Here is a 24569-nt window from a genome sequence, read left to right as displayed (position 1 = left end):
GCTCACGACGCAGGTGAGGCTCCCTTTTGATGGAATAACGGCGCGGCTCACATCAAGGTCGAAATCTATTGGCGATCAAAAGTCGAATTCCAGGGCATGTCCGTATCCCTGTGGCAAGCTTCCCGATAAAAACGATAAGAAGACATTTTGTAGGTGGACCCAAGCTTGTGGGGCGACGAACTACTGTAAGTGGTTTAGCTCTGGTTTGAGGTTAGCTAACCCTTGTTTCAATCCCGCATCTCGTTCCTGTCACAATTTAGCCCATCGCATTCGCAGTTGGGAAAGAAGGCTGGCTGTTCACGACCACATTCAACTCTATGATGTTGAATCGGAACACATCGCCTCAAGGTTTATATGTACTCCGCTGTGAAATACACGACAGCTGACCGCTAGATTTCATTTCAATGCGACCCACGATATCGATGATGTCGGGCTGGAATGGTAAAACGGTTGCAGCGACACAATACAACCAACATCTGTGGGCAACGACAAGAGTGCTGATTCCGTTAAGATATGCGCAAAGTTGATTGTATGGACGGGCAAATTCATTCCAATGGCATTGCATAATGATGACCCGCTCCGTTCGATTGCAGAATCGAGTAATCATTCTACTGGACCGACCAACTGACCATCAGCATGCTGCCAGGTGTTCGTCGGGCAGTCATGCACCGCAGCCCCAGTGCTCCGTATATATACATGGTCGGATGCAGCTTTTTTACCGGTACAACATATTGATATACGCCCGTAGTGAGTTCCGTAAGTACCTGCCTTCCATGTCTGTGTACGTACCTCGGGGCTTGACTTGGTGAAGGGCAGCACTCATGCATGCTGCTGTTGTATCCCTTAATTACCCCGACTTTGATTTGAGATTGGAGTCCATTTCTCCTCAGTTGGAGTTGCGGTGTAAACCGGAATACATCACCCTTGTGGGCCTACCTACCGTTCAGTACCTAGAACTAGTCTCATTTTGATTCTGTCAATGAGATGTAGCGGTGTTGGATTTCTTTTACCTTTGTCTTTTCTTTTTCTTTGATCTTACGGTGTGTGTGATTTCTCGTCTTGGATTTGCGCATTCCGTTTTTAGGTTAATTGGATTACACCGTCCTCTATTCATAGGCACGGTCAAGTACATTTGGTGGGAAAGCAACCCAACACCGCCAGGTCTCGCCGCTGCAGCGCAACCCAACTTTTTTTCTCCCAAATCGTGCGTTAGCGTCGCCATTTGCTCCCCACAGACAAGATTTGGTCTCAAAATTGGTCGGGCACCGTCTCGTTTAGCCGCATATCCTATTGTCTTTATTTCACCACTTAGGAACATAGGGCTGCGGTGTGGCTGTCAAACCTGCCGCCTGCCTCCTTTTTTTTTTTTTTTTTTTTTTTTTTTCTGCCCAGTCTTGGATCAACGGCTACTTTTCAGATACCGAGTAGTGGCAGCCGATGACACGTTCATCTTGTACGACTTGCCTCAAACACTAATAAGCAGGAGATAGGGAGGGGAAATTAACCTCGAAACTTTTTTTTTTCTCCTTGGGTACCTACCTACTTATCTCACTACTCCATAGGTACTCAAGTTACATTAAGGGAGTACTGAAGCCAACCACAAATCCATTACATCGTCGATCCCTGTTCTGTCATCACGTTGGGCAGAACTGCTTGACAGCCAGCCAGTTGGGGCGTCCAGAGCCCGGATCACGGCCACGGACGGGCCAAGGTACAATACCGGCGATTGGGCCGGGGGCTTGCTGCAAGCTGCATGTCCATGAGCCTCCGCATTCGAGCCACGACAGCGACCCAGTCAGACTAGACTGAAAGTGTATAACCCACATTATCTGGCATCCGCTGGACCATAACCTGCCGACTCCTTTTTTCTGTTGTTGTTTTGTTTGTTGCTCAAGGATCCTCGCGGGAAACAGCAAATGTCTGGTTGGGCATCTCTTGTCTGCACTGCACTCTAATAACCAAAAACCGAATTTCGCCACTGGAGACATCAGAAGAAGAAGAAAAAAGAACGAGGATCGACCAAGAATTTTTGGGGGTTGTTTTGTTATTGATTGCTTCTGTTACCCGTCAATCCCCACGGAGTACATACCTCGCTCGATACACCGTCACTGGAATCCCGAGCTTCCGACAGGTAGTTGAATGCTGTTGGGATCCACGCAGCCGAAGCTCATCTTGTCCAGTATCCGCAAGTAGCCAGCAGCAGTTGCAGGTGCAGCTACAACAACAACAACAACACTACTGTATCAGCTCACCTGCCTGCATATTCACTCACTCGAGACTGCCCACATTTTGCTTGCTTGACTTGCCGCCGGCTGTCTAGGTACTGTTGCATTGCTTTTGCGGCTCTTATCCCAGTAAGTCCAAGTATTTCGTACCTTTATTATCTACCTATCCCTTTTGTACCGAGAAGGTGTGCTTCATCATCTCCTTCCCATCACTGGTGTTTCTCTCACCACATACTCACCCACACACAGTCTCCCACCCGTTCTGCTCTTCTATCCCATTCTCTTCCAGCACATGTTCTATAAGCTCCTTGTCCCTGGTTGGACCAGAGGGCTTCCTATGGAAGCAGGATACTCACTTCCAACTACGATCTAAATTTCTTATACCTAATCACTACACACCACACCAAACAAAGTGTCCCGAAAACCTCTACTCGTTTCTTAATTCTTGATCATTTCCGTGTTGAGCACTTTCAACTAAGACGATGGGTAGCAGCAAGCACGCAGGACGACGGAGGTCTGTCTCCAAAATGGACCCTGATTGTGCGATATGCCGGAGGCCAGCCACTGTACGATGTGATTGTGAAGCCAAAGGTCTGGAGGAGGCCGTCAGACAGGCCGAGGCTAAGTTGATGTCGAGGGTGTACGAAGATATACGGTATGGGAACACTTTCAGGTCCTCATATCCTCTCATAATATATGTCTAACAGCTATCACAGAGAATGGGTGCGAGGTCGAGCTCAAGACTATGTCTTGTCAGTCTACCATAAGCAAGCCGAAAGGCGAAAGCAGGAGCACACAAAGCACATCGAACGTATCACGGCACACTCATACCACCATTTCCATCGCCCACCACACCCGAACGAGATAGTGGCTGCCCAGGCCACCCTCAAGAGGGGCATCGATAGTGATTGGCAGGCCGCCGTCTATAGATATCCTGAAGTTCTCGAGTACTTTTATGGACTTGTCAACATCACACTCCCTCGTGACAGCGACCCCGAAGTACGGCATCCACCCCTTGACTCTCCCTCGAGCCACAAAAGGCTTAGCCGTAGGGGCAGTGGCGGCGGGCCCGGGACCGTGGCAAGTGTCAGCTTCGCTCCGCCGCCCCTCGAGGACGAAAGGAGAACCCCGGGGCCACCATCGCGGCGACAGTCCTTCAGGCCACCTCCAGGACCACCCCCAGGAGGACCCCCATCCCCGTATCACTCACCATACTACTAAGGAGTCCTCCCGCAGGAAACCATCTGGAATGAATGGCTTCGCGCCAATGATTTGAGATTGAGAAATTTGTTACATAAGATTGTTTAGTTTTTGTTTCTTTTCACACGAATTTGCCCCACGACACTTTTTTATTTCACGAAGAACACGACTGTAATGAGAAAAAAGGATCTTTGTTTTCATAAGAGACCAAATCACAGGCGGCATACTGGAGACGACATCCCATGGATTTTTTCCCCCTTTGCATAGCAGTTGGAGAACAGGTATCTTTTCTCGTCTAATTTCGTCATGCATCCATCATCTTTGTTTCCAACGTGATTCGCGCAATCACGCCATCACATGAACGACGGCTTTGTTGGCCCGTCGCTGGATTTTTTTTTTCCTTTTTTTTTTGCTGTTTCCGACCATGTTCACGACCGGCTTCTTTTGTACATTCGGATCGCAATGAGGCTCCCGACATAATATCAACGAGGAAACGCATGTCACTACTGAGTGTGTCATACAGTTGAGAATTTCCAGCCATTACTCTATATCTAGCCTTACGTTTTTGGATCCTGGAGTTTTTCAGTCCCGGAGTGGGCGAAGAGCCATTGGCAATTACGAGATGGTCTTGTCACTGTCCAAAACAAGTCAAATGTCGACTTGTTTCATTCCCTGGCATGCACATCAAAACATAACAGCGAGTCCTAGATCAAACTATCAGAGATCACTCTCCTGTTGGCTTCCCTCCGAATTGAATATAATAATAGAGGTATTTAAGAAACACACGCTATATAGCCCAAAATTATCGAAAGCCATTTTGATACTCCCAGGTGCAAAATTAATGTAGGGAAATAGCCAGTGCAGCGTGAATGCCATATGACCTTTTTGAGCCATCATGACACAGGATCGTTTCAGTGTTTTTTTTTTCGGTTCTGCGGTTTGCGTCGTCTGAGAAGAAAGGCAGCTATGCCTTGGTCTCCTCGTCTTTCTTGTCCTCAATGCTAGATTCCTTGAGGTCCGAGGTCACGCCAGCAACAGCCTTGTCCTCTTTGCTGTCACCGTTGGCATCATGGCCAGCAGCCTCCTCGGCCTCTATCTTCTCAATCTCCTTCTTTGCCTTGTCGATGTTCTGTTTTGTGCACTCTTAGCATTTCGTCTCATAATAAAATACCCAAATAACAATTCAAATAGGGGAGAAACTAACCTTCTGAGTCTGAGCAGCTTGGTCAGACTTCCAGTGCTCGAGCTTGGCCTTGGCCTTCTCAAGAACAGCAGGAACATCAGCTGCGCTCATGGGTGGCTCGATACCCATGAATGCGCAGTCTTCCATGACGGATGGCGGGCAGCTGAACTTTCCAGAGACAGCGGCATCCGGAGCAGCGTTGCTCTTCTTTCCCTTCTTGCCCTTCTTAACAGCCGGGGCGTACTCATCATCACGGTCCTTCTTGCTCATCAGGCGAGTTCCCTTGAGGCCGGAGTCGTCAACTTTGCGTGTGGCCTCGGCGGAAAGACCACTGCTGGCCAGGAGCGGCGCCCTGGTCTCGCCCTGGTGCGACGGGTCGAAGAAACGGATCAAGCTGTTGGCGCGGCGGATCTCCTCGAGGTAAGCAGGGTCACTGGCCTCGGCAAGCATCTTCTTGGCGCGCTCCATCTTGAACTCCTGAGCCCTCTTTGCATCCTCGGCCTTCCTCCGCTCCCTGGCCTTCTGCTTGGCCTCCCACTCGAAGTTGGAGTATGCCTTCTTTTGCGCGTAGTACTCGTCCTTGATCTTGCGGATGGCCTCAAACTTCTCGCGCTGTTCGTTCTGGAGCTTGGTGCGCTCGTCGCGGAGGCTGGAAAGACCCTTGTATGCTTCGTCCTGCTCGGCCTTGATGGCGTCTATCTCAGCCTGGATCTTGTTGTACTGTTCGCTCAGTGCCTTCTGCTCTGGGTTGTCCATGCTGTCCTTGACCTCCTTGATCTTGTTGCGAAGGTCATCAATCTCCTTTTGCTGGTTGTCGAACTGAGCAAAGTTCTTGCGAAGCTTCCTGAGGTTGGACATCTCGTCGAGTGCCTTCTTTTCGTCCACGATCCTCATGGTGCCTCCTTCGATCTGCTTCTCGAGTCTGGAGATCTCGCGGTCCACCTCCTCGACGCTCTTGAAGTTGACCTTTCCACGAGCATTCTTCTGCTCAGTGATGCGGCTGCGGAGCTGCTCGTCGAGGCGCTTAATCTGGTCCTGCTTGGTCTGGCGTGCATTCTTGCCTCCGGCCTGCTTCTGACGGATCTCGTTGGCTTGTGCAATCAGTTCTTGACGGCGCTTCTGAGTGGGGTTCGGGGCGTCCTTGTTCTTGTTGGGCTGAGCCAAGTCGATTTTGGCCTTGATGGCGTTCTATGACGGCTTGTACGGTTAGACCTGGACGTAACAGACCGTCTTGTTGCTTTTTTTTTTTTTTTTTTTTTTTTTTTGCGGAGAGTAGAAGCTCACGTATTTGGCCATGACATCCGAGTGTTCCTTCTCAGCCTGAGCCAGCTTCTCTTTGTAAGCGGCCTCATCAGGCTTTGTTGGCCTGACTGCCGGAGCAGCCGTGGTAGTGGCAGCTTCAGCCATGGTGACTGATATTGGGATGAATCGCAACTTTGGTGTTTGTTGTTGGAGCAGGATTACAACCCTACGCACAAATTGCTCCCAGCAACTTAAGCAAGTAGGAGCTTTTGTGACAGCACAGGAACTTGGGGAGAGACCAGTGCTAAGAAAAAAAAAATTGGAAACGCTGTTGGGGTAGGTATGGAAGGCCACCTCAAAAAGAGATTCGGAAGGTGACACTTTTTTTTCACCGGGAACCCCTTTCGCATTTAGCTTCCACCAAAACTGACCGATGGAAATTCGTTGAACCCTTGTATTTCAGCGCACTCACTCCACCCACCGTTCGTTTACATGGAGACACGACGACAACTTACGGGACCCCACCTTGGAGCTTCATTCTCCAATCATATCCCTTCTAGCGGGGCAGTGCCACATCTGATAAGCCACGATAAGCCGGTGGAGCGTCGAATTTGTGTCTGGCCCAACCACGGAGCGCGCCCTCCAAATTCTGCGCGGTGACTTTTTGTTCCAAAGCTCGGCATCACGAACTCAGACATACGCCGTCAATCGCATTTGGACCAGCGACACGAGGACTCGGTCTCGAAGACACATACAATAATCAAACGCTCTACTCGTCAATCGACAAACAAAGACTTCATTTTAATTTGCGTTAATCTCGAAACCACCAACAGCCATGGATAGCAACGCGAGGCTTGCTGGGGCGCGCAAGCTATGGAGGGCTTGGAGAACGATACATCAGATGCTCTCAGACAGGGTACGGCATCATTTTAACGATCCTGAGATGTATACACTCGGCAGAAAACCCCCTTGGGGTCTTTGCACTCGAGTGATATAATATCAGCTTTGGCACTTGTTGGATTGTCGGAGTACTGATTCCTACCTTCATACACTACAGGGCTATGAGCTGTCCGAAGAAGAATGCAACATCTCTATAGAACGTTTCCTTGCCGACTTCACCGATGGGAACGGCAATGTAGAGTAAGTCTGCGCGCCTAGGTGCTGGGAGGACCATAAAACAAAACATCACCAGGCCTATCTAACGCTATGTTCTCTCACCACGATCAGTCAATCAAAACTTACCTTCTCGGCGCGACCCTCGGATGCCATGTTAAAACTGCACGCTCGCATCCCCACACCCACTGATCCAGACCCTGCTCCCGACTGCGGCTCGATCTGGGTCGAGTTCATCAACGAGGAGAAGATCGGTGTCGGCCGGACCAAGCAGTTCGTTGAGCAGCTTCTTCAATCCGGCTTCCGCGATGGCATCCTGGTGACGCAAGGTGCGCTGTCTTCCGGTGCCCGTCGCGCCCTCAGCGCGACCGGATCTGGCGACAACAAAGTCGAGGCCTTCATGTTGGAGGATCTGCTGGTCAACATCACCCACCACGAACTGGTTCCGAAGCACGTCATGCTCAGCAGGGTCGAGAAGAAAGCTCTCCTGGAGCGTTATAGGCTGAAGGAGACACAGCTGCCGCGAATTCAGACCAAGGATCCGGTTGCGAGGTACCTGGGGCTGCAAAGGGGCAACGTGGTCAAGATTATAAGGCACAGTGAGACTGCCGGTCGATACGCCAGTTATCGTCTTACGGTATGAGGTATGGTGGGCCAGTTTTGTTTTAAATCGATTGGTCACCTTTTATTTCTTGTATTTTTCTCATCGACTACAGGGAAGCAGGCGTTAATTAGGGGTGGAACTGGCTTATACCTATTTTGTGGGCGGCGTGTTCATCAAAAGGTCGCTTGTTAGTGCCGGTAGGAATTGATGACCGCTTCTTTCTCGGGATATGCTCAATGTCAAAATGAAAAAAAAAGGGGTGAAAAAAAAATCAAAATAATTCATCTTTTTTTTAGAAGACGACGGATGAACCCCTGACGCGAAGATGGACGCGCTTTCCACCTTCACATGCAATCACTCTGTATTAAAACATAGGAATAACTTGATTACCAGGGTGCCTGTTCTGGCCTTTACACTACTACCTCTCAGGAACATGCTTTTATTGGACTTGTCGTCCCATTTTGGACAAAGGTCGTCTGGGCAGCAACGCGGCTTGATAAACCAAACCCGCCAAGCATGCTAGAGAATCACAGATAATTTTAAACTCCCAACCAAGGTATATACGTATCTTTGTATGTACATTGTAGACATTTTGTGTCTTCCGAGAAACACACACACCCCCCGTGTCTTCAATGAGGACGGACAGTCAGTGCGCTCCTTCCGAAGGACAGGGAAAACCAAGAAGAAGAAGCAAAACCATAGATCATCTAATTAACCAACCAACGAACCCAGCCACTAAATTTGCAAACCGTTTCCCCCGCCCGCGTCACCCACTGTGCTGGGATTTTGCTCGCGTGGTCGGGCTAGCTAGGTAGCTTTTGCGGGGAGGGAAGCATTTTGGCACGAGCCGCCTTTTTTGTCCGAGCGTCTTTTCTTTTCTTTTTCTTTTTTTTTTTGCGCAAGAATAAATCCCGTCGCCTGTCAAAGAAAGTTTGACGGGTTGCTTTTTTGTAATCCGACGATAGGTCTGTGCTTTCATATATGCCTTTTTATACAATCGCATTATCTTGTATTTGTATTTGTATTTTTTTTTATCTATCTATCAGTCGCTGTGTATGTACCTACGTACATAATTCCTACGTGTGATGGGTGGCACGAAAATGTCCTGCAATCTTCCTCGGAAAACACTCAAGCGAAAGCGAATCCGGTTTAGCAGGCTGCAGCGCTTTCATGCAGGCAAGAACGGGAATTGCTTAGCGGGTGCAAAGGGTTAGACAACAAAGATTTGTACCCGAATAGAAAAACAGAGTCAGCTATCAGTCATCCCAACCACCACGAAATCCAGACCCCCCGCCACTAGACCGCTTGTTCCTGTAATCCATTTTTACGAAGTAACCATACAGCCATGGCTGTAAGGTATCGCCAAGGCTTCTCTATCCTGCGGGATGGCGGCCTTGCAAAGTACTCGGTAAAATAGGCCTTGGTTGTTGGTCATTGATGCAAACACTCAATCACGCCATCTGAATGCGAGTTCTGGTGCCTGCCTGATATAGGGCACGGCGTTTGGTTCTTTTGAAATTCCAATTAGAGACTCATACGATCGTTATCAGCTTTCCACCCAAATTTACCGGTAATCCCTCACGATGACAGCCTGGATGATTTCGAGTGGTAAGTCCGTAGTACACACGGTGGCGATGGTGTGATTTTGGGGAATCCTTGCTGGGCGGGGATTTTAAAGGGTCGATTCGGGGTTGTTTCTCTGTTGGGCTGAACTCGTGAAAGTGGGAGTGGATTTCCGCATTTGCCCTTTTGTCAGTTGTACTGTACAGAGTAGGTAGTACAGAAGATCTGCAGTCCCAAGGATATCGAGTCAACTGTACCTACCTTACCGAGACCTCGATTGCAACATTCTAGTTCTAGATCGAGACCGAGTACGAGTTAATCTTGATCGAAAGCTTTCGGAATATTTCACTTCTGTTCGAGTCGATGCGTTATGCAGTCTTCAACGAATTGGGGACAAACAACATTCTTGAAAATATGTTAATTTACCCACAACTCCCGACAAGTGGTGGTGGAATTGTGGTGTGCTACCTAGAGCGCCGAGGCCCCGTTCGTCCGCTGATAGCGGCCGAAACGAGCCGAGAGTGAGCAGGACCCTTCGTCCTGCAAGGGCAATAAATGCGTGCGTGAGGGGTATATGGCGTGGGAAAAACAATCAACCAAAGGCAATAAAGTAAGAGAGCAGAAGAAGACAAAAAAAGAACAACAACAACAACCGAAACGTCAAGGCATAACTCGCCGTCTCGCCAAACAGAAATAGGAAAGTGAATAAAAAAGAAGTGCCGACCGAGCCTGTCATCACCACGTGTACACATACCGTACGTTTCTGTTCCGAGGCCTAGAAAAACAAAGTCCTCCAAAATTTCATAAATCCCCCCAAAGTCACCAAAACGCCGCGCCTGCTGCTAAAGTGGCAATTGTAATGTGTGACAAAAACTGCGGATGCTCTATATGCGCATTCGGTCTATTGGTGCTCTTAAAAATATTACGAATAGAGACAAGAGTTTGTGCAGGTAATAGCACACAAAAAGAGACAATAAAGAAAGACCAAGTCTATTAGCAAGGTACACGGCTGCCGGCGCCGACAAAAAAAAGTAAAAAAAAAAAAAAAAAAAAAAAAAAAAAAAAAAAAAGGAAAAAAAAAGAGAAAATGTGTCAAAAACCCCCCGGTCATTGATTCCCCCAAGTCCTGTCGTCCCATCATAGAAATAATACATTTTTTGCGACTTATTTTTTGTCGCTGATAAGGTTTGAGACGAAAGCAAGGACCCTGGACACCAGTAGCGTAGTGCGACCAGCCTTATTCGGCATGCTTCTTATCAGGCAGGTGCTCTGATATAGTCGAGTCGTCGAAATCTGAGCTCTCTCTTCGCGTAGTCCTGCCTTCGTTTGGATGAGACGATTCGAAACGAGGCTCTTGTGGTATTGCTTCCAGCTCCGTCATTCCAGGACTTGAATAATGTAGACCTTGGCTCCTGATTTTAGCACCATTTCGACTCGTAAGTCCGCTTACGCTGCCGTTGTTGCCGGCACCTAGAGAGCCAAGTAGGCCTCCCATGTCCTGCAAGAGTGCTGTTGAGCCCCTACGTGAGCCCAGGGAGCTTGCTTTCACAGTTGGTGAAGGGGGACCGCCGCGAGGGATCGTAGCAAGCGGGTCGATACCGGATTGGTAGCTGATGGAGCTGATACGACTATCCCTACGCGCATTTGATCGTTCTTCATCGTCCGAGAGCAGACCGCCAACATCAAAGAAGGAAACCTTCCGAGGCGTCGTGGTCGAGTTGCTACGCGAAGAATATACCAAGTGCTCCCGATTGTTAAGCAGAGACGAGTCGCTCATTGTTTCGCTCCTGCCTCCCCCACTGGCCCTCCGGTCGGAAGGGAACTGCCAGCTCTCGATATCCCCAAGCCGCGCCATGGGGGCCGGATGGTGGAAGTAAGAGTGGTGGCTCAGTCCCGGTGACTCGGGCCTGTCTCGGAGATCGGGCTGGACTCCTAAGCCGAGGCCGCGGACCAAGTCCTCATCGCTTCCCCAGTGCCGAACCACAGTAGGGCGACGTGAGCGAGAACTTGCCCGATCAAGCGAGTCGGCTGCGATGGAGCCGTATTTGAACTTCCTCTTCTTGACGCCGCGATCCCTCACAAACGTGCCCAACACCAGCGCATTCGAGGCTGCTGTGGCGAACAGGAGCTCGATGGATGCTAGCAAGGACCTTATTTGCTGGCTTCCATGGTGTGATATGACTGTTGGCACACGGTAGAGGGTAACGGCCGCCACTGATAGACTGAGCGAGAACAGCAAGACAAGCTGGAACTTGCGCTTGACAGTCATGGCGCTGCGTATTATGATGGGCGCTGGGAAAAGAACTAGGATGAGATCGGTCATGACGTTGCAGACGGACATTGTGAGCAGATGCGCGTAACCCTGGCGGCACTGGCCGCCAGGATCCGGAATGACCTGCCAGTAATGGTCAAATGGACGACATTCGCCCAGAGCACTAGCCACGACAGCCAGGAATGTCAGGCCCAACAAGCATCGGATAATTGTAAGAGCGATATCGTATGACTTTTGCCATGAGACGCCGGTAAGCCGCTTGAAGAATTCGAGTACGGCGGCTTTGAGGACCCAGAGACTGTATGTGCATTGTCAGCTTGATGTTTCGGGAGAGGGGAGGGGGAGAGGTAGGTGCTAGGGTCTTGGCAAAAAGTACTTGCGAACTGTACATACGTTGCGACGTGCAAGATGCGACTCAGGAGTACCAGCCTACTGGCCAGCTCCTTCAAGTGCACCTGCTCTTGCGAAAGCTCGACGCCCGTGAAATCGGCGTTGTTGGTGCCCCATAGCAAAACAACATGAACACAGCCCATGCGGGCAAGAAGTGGCAAGATAGCCAGAGCTGCAATCTTGTCCTCGGTGAACAAAGTCTCGCTCCTCACGAACCGGCCTCCTATCCTTAGCAGAATGATGGTGGCGCAGAATATGGTGGCCCACCAGCATACCAGCAGTGTCGGTTTGTCTGACAGGAAGTCACGGTACGGGGGCGGGCTCGAGTATAGTGACATGGTGCCAGCTGATCGAAGGGAGAGGGAGCGTGGAGTCCACGCTCGTCAACCTCCGCAGAGGGGGACGAGCGGGGGAACGAGGGATGCTTCAGTCGGCCACCCAATCCTTCGTCTTCCGTCTCTTTGGCTTTGTCTCGTCACGGTTATGTTTATAGGTTTTGTCCTTCTGGAAGTTTTGCGACGAATGGTTGATGACGTCGTTTTAATCGTGTAACAACTATTCGTTAGGGTCGTCGCAAAAATATAGTCTCCTTCGTCTTCTTTTAAAAGTTCGGCCGGGAATTTAGCGTGTGGTTGTTGTATAACGTTGGGCTTGGGGATGGGTTCGTCGCAACGCAAGGGCGGATGGTGGCAGTTATGGTGGGCGGGTGCTGGCGTGCTTGGCGGGAATAACCGTTCCTGGCGTATATTTAGTCGTTTCCGGACGATAATGCGCCTATGTATGCGATGTGTACTTTGTGTTCGCAACCGAAAATTCGACGAGTGTTGGCGCGATAGTTTTTGCTTTTTTTGGGGTGTCTTTACTGGACATGCGACCTGATATTCATCCGATTATAACCAGGAAAAGGGTTGTCGAAGCTGAACTTCGCAGGTCGGTGTAGTAGACAAGGCGGAAGAAAGAGTGGTAATATGCCTCCACAAGTGAGTCCTGGGGCGTATGCTGTGCAGGGCCAAGGGTACCAAAGATATGGCGGCAAGGGGGGGTCGGTTAAGTGGGCTGGGGGGTGGCTGTTGAACGTGTGCTGAACATGTTGTTAACGAAGCCAAGGTTGGTGACCGGGGGGTGAGTGGGATGCCTCGCCGAAGTGGATGGATTGCCTGTCTGGTTTGGATGGGACGGTCGGGGCGGTGGGGGGGTTGGATGAAAGTGATAACGAATTGATCCATGATTGCTGTTCGGTTAACCGCTGGGCAAATTTGATTCGATTCTAGTGAAAGATAGTGATGAGAAAAGTGCGGTGACGAGAGGAAGATAAAGATAGCAGTGAAGAGTGAATGAAATTGGTGTATGTTTTCTTGCCAATTCGCAGCATCGGAATGCACCTGCTAGAAAGCTGGAATGCCTATCTTATTCAGGACCTCTACCTAGAGCCAAGCTGTCCCTTTTTTTTTTCTTTTTCTTTTTTTTTCTTTTTTTTTTCTTTTTCAGACCTACGGATACTCTTCTTTTCTTTCTTTCCATATTCTCTGTCATGCTCACATCGAGAGTGAATTTACAGGTGAGACAAGTCGGGCGGGAGGAAGCGGGTTAACCATTATACTCCGCAATAAGCGTTTTTTTTTTTTTTTTTTTTTTTTTTTTTTTTTTTTTTTTTTTTTTTGTGACCGACTCCGACTGTCGGTCTATCACATTTTGGACGTGCATAAGGCCACATCAGGATCCTACTTGGATCTTCTCAGCTCCTTTATTACCACGCATAGAAAGTACCAAGCACGGTAAGTGCGGTACGACCTATTGGCCCACGTTCATGCAGGTGAGAGCCGCTGTGCCACTCTGGCCACCCACCCCGATTCTTCTCTTTGCGGTGGTCCAAGAAAAAGAGCGAGCAGTAGGATTCGAGTGCAACGATACCGCGCCGGTCACCAACAGACAGCATTCAAGGCGACCACGATATAGCAGAGCATCCGATAAGCGTTGTGAACTTGGCACCTGCCCAGGTCATCGACAGGGTGGCTGGTGTCACGGCGAGGGTGCCTGCTGTTATCAGGCACAACCAAGTCAACGTACCTTACCTCTGGGTTTAGCGGGGGTTTGCTTGCTGTGAAGCATTGAGCTAATCCCTCCACTCATAATCGAGGTCAATCCAATCAGTCAATCATGAAGAGTGGGGCTGACCACGCAAGTGGCATTCAGGGGTCCTCGAGTCTACCACGAGGTAGGCAGCCAAAGTACGGATAAAGAGATTGATCGGATGGCGAGTTGGGCGTATCACTTTTTTTTTTTTTTTCCTTTGGCTGGAGCGACAGGTCCGATGCATATTATTCAAGTCATGATTTACTAATGCACATCGGCAACACCCTAAGAGGAATTTGAGAGGGAGAGAGAAGGAAACGACCATACTAATGATTGGATGTGAGTTAGTGACTTTGGACTTTTAGAGGACCCCGGCTCACCGTTTGTGGGGTAGTCAACAGCTAGGTACTCTCAGACAACAAAGCTGGCGCCGAACCAGAAAGTCGGAAACATGTACACGTTAGGCTGTCTTAGCCCAAGAGATGCACTGTACCTACAATAGAATGTCACTCCTAGCCGAAACAGCACTGCCGATGAAATCGAGCTACCGAGTAAAATGTAGCAATCCTGTTTTATAATACACTTTGCGACTAAACTAGGAAATCAATACATGGTGTGTCTCAAAAAGGGAGACTTGACAAAGAACAAAGAGAAAGAAAAATAGACGACACGCTACCAACTGGAGATTGCGTGGGCAAGCGGATAGTCCGGTCCAGTCCACACCGAGGGCGCACAGCTTGCGGGCCCATCATTTCCTCGTCATACGAAAAGTTTAATCCCGTCCGGCCGGGGGATAACCACTTTCTTGGAAACTCCCATCATCTCCAAGTGCGCAGCAGCACTCACCTTGTGACGACGCAACACTAGACGTGCTAGGAATTAAATTCGTCGGTACTACTACGTATTTACATGCTCACAAAACTTTGTTTTGGTTTTCAAATTTCCAAGCGTCCCTCAACTCGAAGTACTTTGCAGTTCTAGAACTAGGTCTATTATAGACTAGATCTAGACTAGTCTAGTATACTGTAGTAGACCATGGTCGGTGACTAATTAAAAACTGCAGGTCATGCACACAAACAAAACTCCGTTGGAACCGTGGTCCAACCGACTTTGTTTTGCCTTGTGGGAAAGATCCACAACTCTCCCCCAGACTCCTACCGAGATTGTCAAGGTTAATTGCTTACCAGTCAGGCTAGTTCTATTCTTGAGTAGGTAGGTAGGTAAGGTCCCTGATATGAAATTGTTTAGCTTTTTTTTTTCGTTTCTTTTTTCTTTCTTCATCTTTTGCTACTCAAGCATTGAAACCCAGGTACCGTTCATCCCAGGGTCCAATGATGCACCACTTCTGGTTGATGTAGTCGCGTGCGGCACGTTGAGCAACACAACTGTCTGATCTTTCCTCTCGGCTAATATTGGAGTGATTTGCGACGAGATTGCCATGAGTTGATTTCTTACTATAGTGGTTTGGACGCGTGTCGGACGCTTGATTCTCATACTCTGGGATACTCCCTGTAGTAACCTGGATGATAATCTACTGTATTCACCGGCTACTCCATCCGGCCTTGATTCTAGAGTTAATTCGGATGGACCCTCCAAGACTGCCCTGATGTTTATACAGTAATTATATCATGCAAGAATTATTTCCCTGGGGATTGGGGATAGAGTCAAGTAAACAGTGTTTAATCAGCGTGCGACACGAGCTCCAGTTTGATGCTCTCGTTTCTATTATCATTCTCCCCCTTCTCAAATGACACGACACATAATGAGAAGAGAAAAAAAAAAGGAGGCTTGATTCAAGGCCAAAGCTCAACCGTCTCCCAGTCTCCATCCACCTTCTCGCTTCCACCATCCCGGTTCTTCTGCTCATCCCCTACATAACGATAAAGAAACCTTTGAGGATCCTTTGTCAGTATAACCCTGTCGACCTCGTCCGGCACGATAACGCAAACCAAAAAGTTCCCCCGAGCTACGTCGTCCTCCAGATCCTCCACCTTCTGCCCCAAACCCAACCCCGACCCCTCGCCGGGCTCCACCGCCCGAGGCGTCCCGGGCGGCGGGTTCTTGAACGTGCCCCTCATCATCGGGCTCAGGTTCCCAAAGTGGCCCGTGACCTCTCTCTCCCAACTCCACCCTTGCTGCTGCTGCTGCTGCTGCTGTCCCGTCGGGTCCCTCATCCTCCGCTCCAGGGCCGCTCTGGCCTCGTCGCCGACGCGCCGGCCGAGCTGCCACACGACGCCGCGCATCCGCCACTGGGTCTGCGTCTCCTCGACCCACCAGACCGCCTCGGCGCGCCTATCCGCCTCGATCTGCCCCGTCTTTTGCATGCGCGCGTCCGTCGTGAACACGGGCATATCGCTCTCGTAGATGCCCTCCGGGTTGCGCTCCGCTGGGTTGCGGTCGTTGGCGGGCAGCGCACCCCACATGCCGCGGAAGATGCACGTCCGCGCCCGCGGCCCGCCGCCCTCCGCGTCAAGCGTACTCAGGACGAACGACGCCTGCGGCATCTTGGCCACGTGGGACGTGAAGTCGGCGCGCCATGGCGCAGCCGTCGCCTTGCTTGTTGCCGTCGTCGAAGAGGCCATTGTGGTCAGGTGCTGTGCGGTTGCCCGGAGCCGGTTGATCATGTGGTGTATAGCTCCGGGGAGTTGATGTTTTTTTTTTTTTTTTTTTTTTTTGCCCAAAATTGAATGCTTTATATGTGAACGTGTATGGAGTCTCAGTCGGTTTTGTATACGAAAAGGATTGCACGGTAAACTCGGCCTAGGAAAAATTTCCAAAGTTTATAAACCGTTCAGATGTAAATATGCACCATCAACTCGTGGCGTCATTGGTTAGAAACGAGGATCGAGTTAATAATCTTGTCCGATCCGATCTTGCATGAAAGCTTGGACCCTTGCCCTACATTTAATCTTTTCTAGGGGAATATACATACAGATCGCGTACAGGGTAGGTGGGAAGCTGCACCTGGCATTTTACTCGAGGCTTTGCGGTACAAAAGGCGTCATTAATAACCAGTATATCTTTCAGATGTTATTTGTTTTTCTGCGTTCTAACCTTGAAAATAAAATCTCCTTCCGCAAGTAAGCCGAACGCCTCCGTGGTATTCATTCAAAAATCCCCCCCAGAAAAAAACGCCACGCCAAACGCTGATCAACATTAATCCCATGCTATAGGTATTCGCTCAGGACCTGGATTCTTGTCCTGGCAACCTCTGATCCATTCTCGCCATCCCCCATAATCTTCATAATTTCAATCATTCGATCTGTTGTCGCGTCAGTTTTAACGTTACCAGCCAGTCAAGACCTCAGGCTCCTAATGAAGCGTAAAGTTGAAGGGAAAAGAAAAATAACGAAAAAGAAAATATAGAGCAAAACTCACTAATGTCATCTTTGGCCCTTGTGTATATTGGATCCTTGATGCTCCCGTTGTTCGTCCTCCCATCTTCATGCTCGCCGGCCTCAATATTTCGTTCCGCGTCCCGTAAAATCCCTCCGATGCACAGCGCCTCGAGGAACGCCCGATGGTTAAACACCCACCACACCCTGGCGTCGAGCTCAAACACCTGAAAAAGGATGAAAAAAGCCGATATTGCCTGGTGCGCAGCATCCAGTGCACCCTTGGCATTGATGGGTACATCGGGGCTCTCCGAGGCGTGCACCAGCATCAGGTTGTGGAAGTAGTTACTGTTGAGGAACAGAGCCTGTCGCACCACACGCTGGGGCCCATTGACGGCCCCTTGCGCCATTTGAGACAGGACGTCCGCATCCAGGCTGCGGAAGGTGTCTGGAAACGACCGGTAAACGGCCTTGAAGTCCGCGACGAGCTTGCTCTTGTGCCGCGCCGTAGCACATATCGGTATGTCGAGCGAACGCGGACTGCAAATGGCCTCCTGCACCAAGTTGGCCAGTGACCAGGAACTCCTAATGTATGCGTTGTCGAGTGGGTTCGAAGATGCTATGGAAGAATCATCTTCCAAAAAGTCTTCCACATTAACATCCGTGTGGGTAGCTGTCGGTGGCAGCGACAGAAGGACGGTGAGAAACGTGTCCTGCAGCAATACGGCCTGCCAAACTTTCCTCCTTTGCTGCTTTTCAAAAACGGTGGCCTCTGGTGCCACCAGGTTGGGGTCGCGGTGAAGCCCCATCGCATATGCTTGGCGCATGAGCACACCAGCAAAGGCCCATCCGTCAGACGCATGGTTGTCGTTGATGAGAAAGTAAGTTATCAGAACCATGGCTTGAACGGATCTTATTGAGGCCCTGCTGAGGTAGCTGCCTACCCTGAGAGCCTGATTACTGGCAGATGCTAGATACTCTGCCGAGTTCTTCCTCTCGGCCGGCGAGAAAAGATCAGGTAGGAACTGGTTGGCCAGCGCCAGCATGACGCACACAAGGGCCACAAAATCGGCATCGGTCTTGTCTCTATCTTCCTTGCTGAGTGAGAAGAAATGTTCATAGTCGGCGTAAAAGGTCTGCCGGTGGATCATAGGATAGACGGGATCCACGCGGTCAAAGTAGGTCGTCAGCAGTATGTCACACTGAACCTTTTCCGGTATGCAAAAGATGACCTCGGGAAGGCCGCCGTGATAGCTCCATGTGTTCTCAAATGGATGCCTGGTTCCGACCCCAAAAATGTTGGAAGCAGTTGGGTGAGAGTGCGGAATATGGGAAAGTAGTCCAGTCGACAGCGCAACTGATCCGTGGAGAGGGCTTTGACCGGCCGCTGCGAGACGCAAGTCCGATTTTGCAGCCACGGGTGATACAAGGGGCTCTGGCTTCTTCTTTCGAGGAGCCTTCAACATGCGAAGACCATTGCTGCTACTTCGCGTCTCTCTGTCGTTCATAATGTGAGTGAGTCAACCTGAACACAGTTGGGTAGTTGCTTGCATGACAGGGGCGCAATGTATGCTGGGCTTGCTTACTCTATCAAGTTGGCAACATAGGCATACTGACAATCGGTCTGTCGTTTGATGCCTGTCTGGTGATTAGCGCCATGACTAGTCTGGGATATGATGCTCTTGCTTTTATGGACGAGAAGGCTATCGTGGATGTTTGGCAGTGGAGGTGCAACTTACATGCCAAACAAGGTCTGCCTCTGTCGCACTGAGATCGGCGTCAGCAGTCAAGTTTAAACTTTTTCCCCACTCACCAGGCTGGCAACTCTCACGAACCTTTGTTTTCCTCTCGACACATTGCGAACACGAAAGGGTGGGCTTGTTCCGCTTCTGTTTCTTCCTGAGCGGCTCCCCAAGCGCCACAGAGCTATCACTGCTCACCGGGTCCGGCTTGATATCGTCGGCCGGCACCGGAATACCGGAGCCAACCACAGGCAAGCCATAGGCGGTAGAGGTGGCAAGGCCAGAGCCCGAAATGTCCGGGAGGCCTATGCGCTGTGGCAGGCTTGGCGATGGAGACGCGTACACGGTCCCAGAGCCAGAGCTTGGCGTGGCAACAAACAGGGCTGTTGGCCCAGGAGCAGGCTGATGCTGCAGTGGATGGTTGCTCTGATGTTGATGTTGATGCTGGAGCTGAAGTTGGTGCTGCTGTTGTGGGCGAACCGACATGGTCACGTCGGAAGTGGCGGCAATGACCCAAGGCAAGGAGTCCAGGCGCAAAACACAAGCTTTTGGTTTGCCCAGGACGAGCTTTCCCCAGCCCAGTACGAACTGACTAGGTAGGTAGGTACAACGCCCAGCCCAGCAAATGGATGTATCAATCAATCAATCAACGAATCGGCACAACCTGGGGCTCAAAACAGCACGCACCCCTGGGCTGTTAGCCGCGCGGCTCTGGCTGCCCGGCTGCAGGGGATGCGACGAAAAGAAGAAAAAAAAAAAAAGCGATACACGAGTAATATAAAGTTATTTAGTATTAGTGCAACTCGCAATCGCAAAACGAACGTCGTAGGCGATTGTGGTGTCTCGGGAATAACGATGATCGCTTTTGGCGGTAATTGGCAATGGAAATAACGGATGATCCCACAGTTGTTGCCATTTGGGGCGGTATTTCTGGGCCTGGGGAAAACCAAGAAATTCGGGGTTTATGATCGGGAAATAGGAAAAAGGGGGGGTAAAAAAGCAAGAAAGAGAAAAAAAAGGCCCAAAACAGGTTGGTCCAAGACTATGGGTCTAGAACATTGGCCAGACCGGGATTGATCAAGGTACTTCAGGTGCTTTTGTATGGTAGGCAACCGATGACTGAACTAGGGAAAGCGCGCTTAACTCCCCAAAAATTTAGGTAGGTACCTAGGGTAAGGTACACCTATCCTAGGCAGGTAAGCAGCCTCTAGCTTGAAAGCATTGTCAGCTTGAAGTGTATACCCGATGACCTAGACTAGTGAGGTACGGATAGCTAGGAAGCTGAGTTGAAATAAACAAATACCGACAGACCGGGTTGTTCCATCACATCACTACTCTGGGCTGTTACCCAAAAGTCTCATGGCTTCAACCGGTTCGATTGCCGCTGTCAAGACTTGTGGGCTAGGAATCGGGACCATCCCACTAGAGCGGCACTTTCTTTTTTTTTCGAACCAACCTAAGGCCAGGAGCTGGGTCGGCCCGTCCAATCCCTGGCCGACAATGATAACCCTGCAAGCCTGCTAGTCGTACGGAGTACTAGAACTAGAACTAGCATTTGTTGGTGACGGCTAGGTTTCTTTCCCCATTTCGTTCACTTCAGAATACGTTAACCAGCAACTTTTTTCACCATGGCTGATCGGCAAATCGTGGCTGACCGGGCTTCTTTTATCATTGTAAATTACCTCCCTATTCCCACAATGCCTGCCTTAGAACAGCAAATTCAAGTCAGGGGCTGGTGGTATAATTTACTTGAACATCTTAGGTCAAACATTCGCTCTGAAATCCTGCAAAGTTATCGTATATATACAACAACCATCGTCACAATCACATATAGCCTTGCACTCATTCAACAAAGCTGCGACAGACGTTACTCTAGGTCATACGGGCTACAGTTACGGCTTGCATTTCTTTGCTCCATGATTGCAGATTGAGCGCAGTCTTTCCGGTCCCTATAGTCAAAAGAACATTCCCATCGTGGCAACTTACCATCATTTGGTCATGAAATCAGCGAAAGTCAGCTCGTCTTTGTGTGGAGTTGAAGTCAAGGGGGGAAAGAAGGGAGAAGAGAATAGAAAAAAAGAAAAAAGAAAGAAAAACTGGCTAGCAAACACGTATGAACCTGGTATCCTCTTTAACCTTAATCTATACAAATAAATCAGGTATTCGACAATCCTAAAAGCTCATGTACATCCCTCCTCGTGATGTCGCACCATCGTATCGAAATCCCTTGTGGTCTGTTACCAAGGAAAAAACGAGAAATCTGACGGTTAGAACCAATAGGTGCAACGTGTGTCGGCGTCCACCGTATTGACGAGACCTTTGGCGGGACATGGACTTGTACCGCGAACACTTGCGCTTGGAATCTCTGGACTTCCTCTCAGTAAGGTTTCAGCTCCGTCGATGACTGTCTCCTGACGAGTTGCCACCTCCGGGAAGTCTATCTCTTATCCAGCTGAATGGGTCGAATGTACTTCCGCTGCTTGGCTGATTGTTGTCACCACGCCGGCTCCCGTTGCCATCACTGCGGTCCTGATCTCGCTGTTCACGGCTGGATTGTTGGCTTGATTCGTGTGCCTGTTGACGGTATCGCTCACGGTCCCTGTGACCGTCCTGGTCACGGTTTGTGCTAGTGAACCGAGAGCTACTCTGCGAATTGCTCCGATCGCCGTCACGTTCCCGAGTCCGATCCCTAGAAGCACTGGTAAAATCGTGGACAGGGTCGTAAGACAAATTCCAGGGAGCTTGCATGCTTGGGCTAGGTGGAGACAGAGAATTGCGCCGCCGACCTGCAAATGGTGGCGTCGTGGGCCGATCAGAACCTCCATGGCGGTCGCTGTTTGCAAGGTCTCTAATCGCCCGGAGGCGCTCCTCGTTGGTTGATGGACTGCGAAAAAGCTCCCGGCGGTGACTGGTATGACCACTGTCGTTTTGCTGAATGTCTATAGGTGACTGCTGAGAGTTTTGGTTTGAACGTTGTGGCGAGCTATTCGCAAAGGAGCCAGTTCCGCTTCCGGATGACTGGAAAGCCCATGGAAATAGGCCCCTTGGGGGCTCGGGCCTTGCGGCACGAGGCCCTGAATAAGATTGGTTTGGTGGTGCTTGAGTTCTTTCGGCTGAACTCCTCTGCTCAATCGGGGTTCGGCATATGGGGCACGTGTTGTGCTCTTTGAGCCAGATTGTCACGCATTCCCCGTGGAAAAAGTGCTTGCAGGGCAGGACAGTGGCTTCATCCCCAAGACTCAGGTCATCCATGCAAATCGTGCACTCAACCTTGTCGTCAGTGCCCAACATCTTCTCGTCCAGTTTCTTTCGCTCCAGTTTCTCTATGGCAGCATCTGAAGCCGGCGGCGCAGCATTAGACATTGGGTTTGCTTCCATCATTTGGGAGATTATTCTGTCAAACTCCTCCTGTGAAGTCACAACATCACCCCAGTTGCGAGTACCTCCGTATCCCGTCACCAAGGCACCCAGAAGCTGTTGAAAAGCAATTGGAAACCCGTGGGGAGGAAGATCGCTGCCTTCGGCGTTGCTGCTTGTGTCGCCGCCTCTGTGAGGACTGTTGCCAACTGGATTGGTGATATTGCCCATAATGGCACTCAAGATGCTAGCATTACTGTTAGCGCCTCCCGAGTCAAGCATCACTATCACGATGCGGCGCCTGGTCCGGGGATGGGGGTCTGCGTACGCGTCGAACTCGCCTATTGGCGGATTGTTCCCGTCCCTTTGCAATGGGGCGGTCGTGATGGTGAAACTTGAAGACCCCCCTGGGAACATTGTGGTACGAGTGGTGTAGTGGCGTGTACCAGTGTTCTCGCTGGCTCCTTGTCCAGTTGCAGACCTTGTCTCGTCCGAGTTGGAAGCACCAGGAGCAGCCGATGGTCCCATGTCACGATTCATCATTTCATAAAACCGCTCCATGACGGCGTTGCCATCTGAGGGATGGACACGTGAGGCTTCTGTCCCTCCGCCGTGATTGACAGGCATCCGGAAGACTCTCGAGGTGAAGTATACTCCCCCAGGAGCGCGGTGGCTATGCTCTTCAATGTCCTCTTCCTCCGGGTCAGAATCATCGTATCGATCTCGGTGACCTTGCTGCTCCGTGTTGCTACCGTGTGTGTTGGTAGGGCGTGGGTCATTTTCGGGCGTCACCTATGATCAAGTCAGCATCGGCAGTTCAGACATGGCCTTCAGCTCGAGCTTACTATCTCGGTAGCCTCGGAATGGCATTGCGGGCAGACCAGGCCGTGCTGATCCTGGAACCACTCATTTTCGCACGCATGACAATAGACAACATCACGGCCGGCAGAGGCATCCAGGTGTTGCCTGGGTCCAGTACCCGACATCGTTCCCGCTGAGGACCTGCGCCGGACTTGACTACTCTGTGAATCGAGGGCGGCGAGGGCAGCAAGCCCCAGGCCTGCGAGGAGGCCTGCAGTACGGATCGCGCGGAACGCCAGAGTGTCTAGTCTTGGTGGTTCGCGGTGATAGCGGTTGGTCACACTTCAAGCTCCCTGCCCAAAGCGGATGCGGAGGAATTAACCAGATAGCCTTGAGTATAATTTCTTGGCGCGATTCGGTCGATCGGTCAGTCGGGTATACGCAGGAATAGATGGTATATCCGATGTCGTGGCTGGTTGTGAGTAAGCTAGTACTTGGGGTTCCTTTCGGCTCGGTATGTCGATAGATGGAAAAGTGGCCGGAAGATCCGAATTTCTTTCGTATGTTGTTGAGTGTTGGGCTGAGGTAAGGAAGGGATAAAATAACAATCACTTTGACTATGTCAGGCTGAAAATATTAGGTTGCAAAGGGGAGAGTTTAGTAGTAGCAAAGTGGTTGACAGGCAAACTACCTTACCCATGGGAGGTAGGTAAGGTACCGCAGGCAAGGTGTGAAACGAATGTTGAAAGTGGCCTGCCCCAGAAAAAAAAAGAGTAATGACGATTTAGGTTGTTTGTCTTTGGGAACAATCTTTAGAACAAAATGAAGTGACGCGTGCTATACCAGACGCGATTCTGTAAAGATCATGTGAAAGCTGAGTTTGATGGCATCCCTACTCAGTGCTTGAGCATGGCGAGCATGGATCGTCTTTTCGATAACTCCCCTTGTAGTTGAGGTGACACCTTGGAAGCAAGTTTAGGGGGACAAGACCAAAGATGGCGATAAATTATGTAGTTCTGTTGCGTCACAGGTTTGTCGTCGGTGCCTTACTGCGTAAGTAGTAAAAAGAGCGAGGATCTGAGATGCTAACCATCTGATCCCTGCGCTGAGCCCCGCTGCCAAGTTGGGGCGGGGGGTGCTGTACTGCTTTAATTGGCACGTGCACTAGCGTGGCAGGCGATTCACTGTACTGTACAGTACCAAGTATGGCGTTCTGTCTTGCAAATAGATTGCGGGATAAATCGGTTTTTCTTCAACGTATCCGTTATGTAGACCGGACGCCACTTCAAGTCATGGTGTTCGGTACATACATACCATGGTTATGTTTACTATTGGTAATGCATTTTTGACATGCGACTGGTGGTTGATTTCGAGACTGAAATTGAGCGGTAATGTCAAAACTGGCTAGCAAGTCTCAAACTTGCATAGTGTCAAAGAACCTTCCTTTCTCGAGCCTTCCGGATCGATCT

General features: G+C 50.2%; 7 protein-coding genes across 7 annotated transcripts; 2 read left to right on the top strand and 5 right to left on the bottom strand.

Moving 5' to 3' along the window:
• The first annotated feature begins 1505 nt into the window (after positions 1-1505).
• On the top strand, positions 1506-3879 carry PgNI_01792 (uncharacterized protein). The gene is made up of 3 exons (XM_031121864.1): positions 1506-2354; positions 2716-2880; positions 2942-3879. The coding sequence occupies exons 2-3, from the start codon at positions 2753-2755 to the stop codon at positions 3444-3446; spliced, it is 633 nt and encodes a 210-aa protein (XP_030985870.1). The 5' UTR covers positions 1506-2354; positions 2716-2752; the 3' UTR covers positions 3447-3879.
• On the bottom strand, positions 3816-6244 carry PgNI_01791 (uncharacterized protein). The gene is made up of 3 exons (XM_031121863.1): positions 5893-6244; positions 4630-5796; positions 3816-4554 (listed from the first exon to the last, which is right to left on the bottom strand). The coding sequence occupies exons 1-3, from the start codon at positions 6013-6015 to the stop codon at positions 4390-4392; spliced, it is 1455 nt and encodes a 484-aa protein (XP_030985869.1). The 5' UTR covers positions 6016-6244; the 3' UTR covers positions 3816-4389.
• A 280-nt stretch (positions 6245-6524) lies between these two features.
• Positions 6525-8000, top strand: PgNI_01790 (uncharacterized protein). Its single transcript, XM_031121862.1, has 3 exons — positions 6525-6766; positions 6908-6990; positions 7078-8000. Exons 1-3 carry the CDS (start codon positions 6686-6688, stop codon positions 7604-7606), a joined length of 693 nt encoding a protein of 230 aa, XP_030985868.1. The 5' UTR covers positions 6525-6685; the 3' UTR covers positions 7607-8000.
• A 2179-nt stretch (positions 8001-10179) lies between these two features.
• PgNI_01789 (uncharacterized protein) lies at positions 10180-12683 on the bottom strand. Its single transcript, XM_031121861.1, has 2 exons — positions 11796-12683; positions 10180-11700 (listed from the first exon to the last, which is right to left on the bottom strand). Exons 1-2 carry the CDS (start codon positions 12128-12130, stop codon positions 10368-10370), a joined length of 1668 nt encoding a protein of 555 aa, XP_030987213.1. The 5' UTR covers positions 12131-12683; the 3' UTR covers positions 10180-10367.
• Positions 12684-15658: 2975 nt separating this feature from the next.
• PgNI_01788 (uncharacterized protein) lies at positions 15659-16447 on the bottom strand (the record flags this gene model as incomplete). Its single annotated transcript, XM_031121860.1, has 1 exon — positions 15659-16447. The coding sequence occupies one exon, from the start codon at positions 16445-16447 to the stop codon at positions 15659-15661; it is 789 nt and encodes a 262-aa protein (XP_030987214.1).
• Positions 16448-16733: 286 nt separating this feature from the next.
• On the bottom strand, positions 16734-19805 carry PgNI_01787 (uncharacterized protein). Its single transcript, XM_031121859.1, has 4 exons — positions 19036-19805; positions 18940-18959; positions 17244-18697; positions 16734-17127 (listed from the first exon to the last, which is right to left on the bottom strand). The coding sequence occupies exons 1-4, from the start codon at positions 19426-19428 to the stop codon at positions 17033-17035; spliced, it is 1962 nt and encodes a 653-aa protein (XP_030987205.1). The 5' UTR covers positions 19429-19805; the 3' UTR covers positions 16734-17032.
• Positions 19806-20813: 1008 nt separating this feature from the next.
• PgNI_01786 (uncharacterized protein) lies at positions 20814-23285 on the bottom strand (the record flags this gene model as incomplete). The annotated part of the gene is made up of 2 exons (XM_031121858.1): positions 20814-23091; positions 23145-23285. 2 exons carry the CDS (start codon positions 23283-23285, stop codon positions 21331-21333), a joined length of 1902 nt encoding a protein of 633 aa, XP_030987206.1. The 3' UTR covers positions 20814-21330.
• Between the last annotated feature and the right edge of the window lie 1284 nt (positions 23286-24569).

This window comes from Pyricularia grisea, assembly GCF_004355905.1.
Source record: "Pyricularia grisea strain NI907 chromosome Unknown Pyricularia_grisea_NI907_Scaffold_1, whole genome shotgun sequence".
Taxonomy (NCBI): Eukaryota; Fungi; Ascomycota; class Sordariomycetes; order Magnaporthales; family Pyriculariaceae; genus Pyricularia; species Pyricularia grisea.
This window is presented reverse-complemented; position numbering and strand designations above follow the sequence as displayed.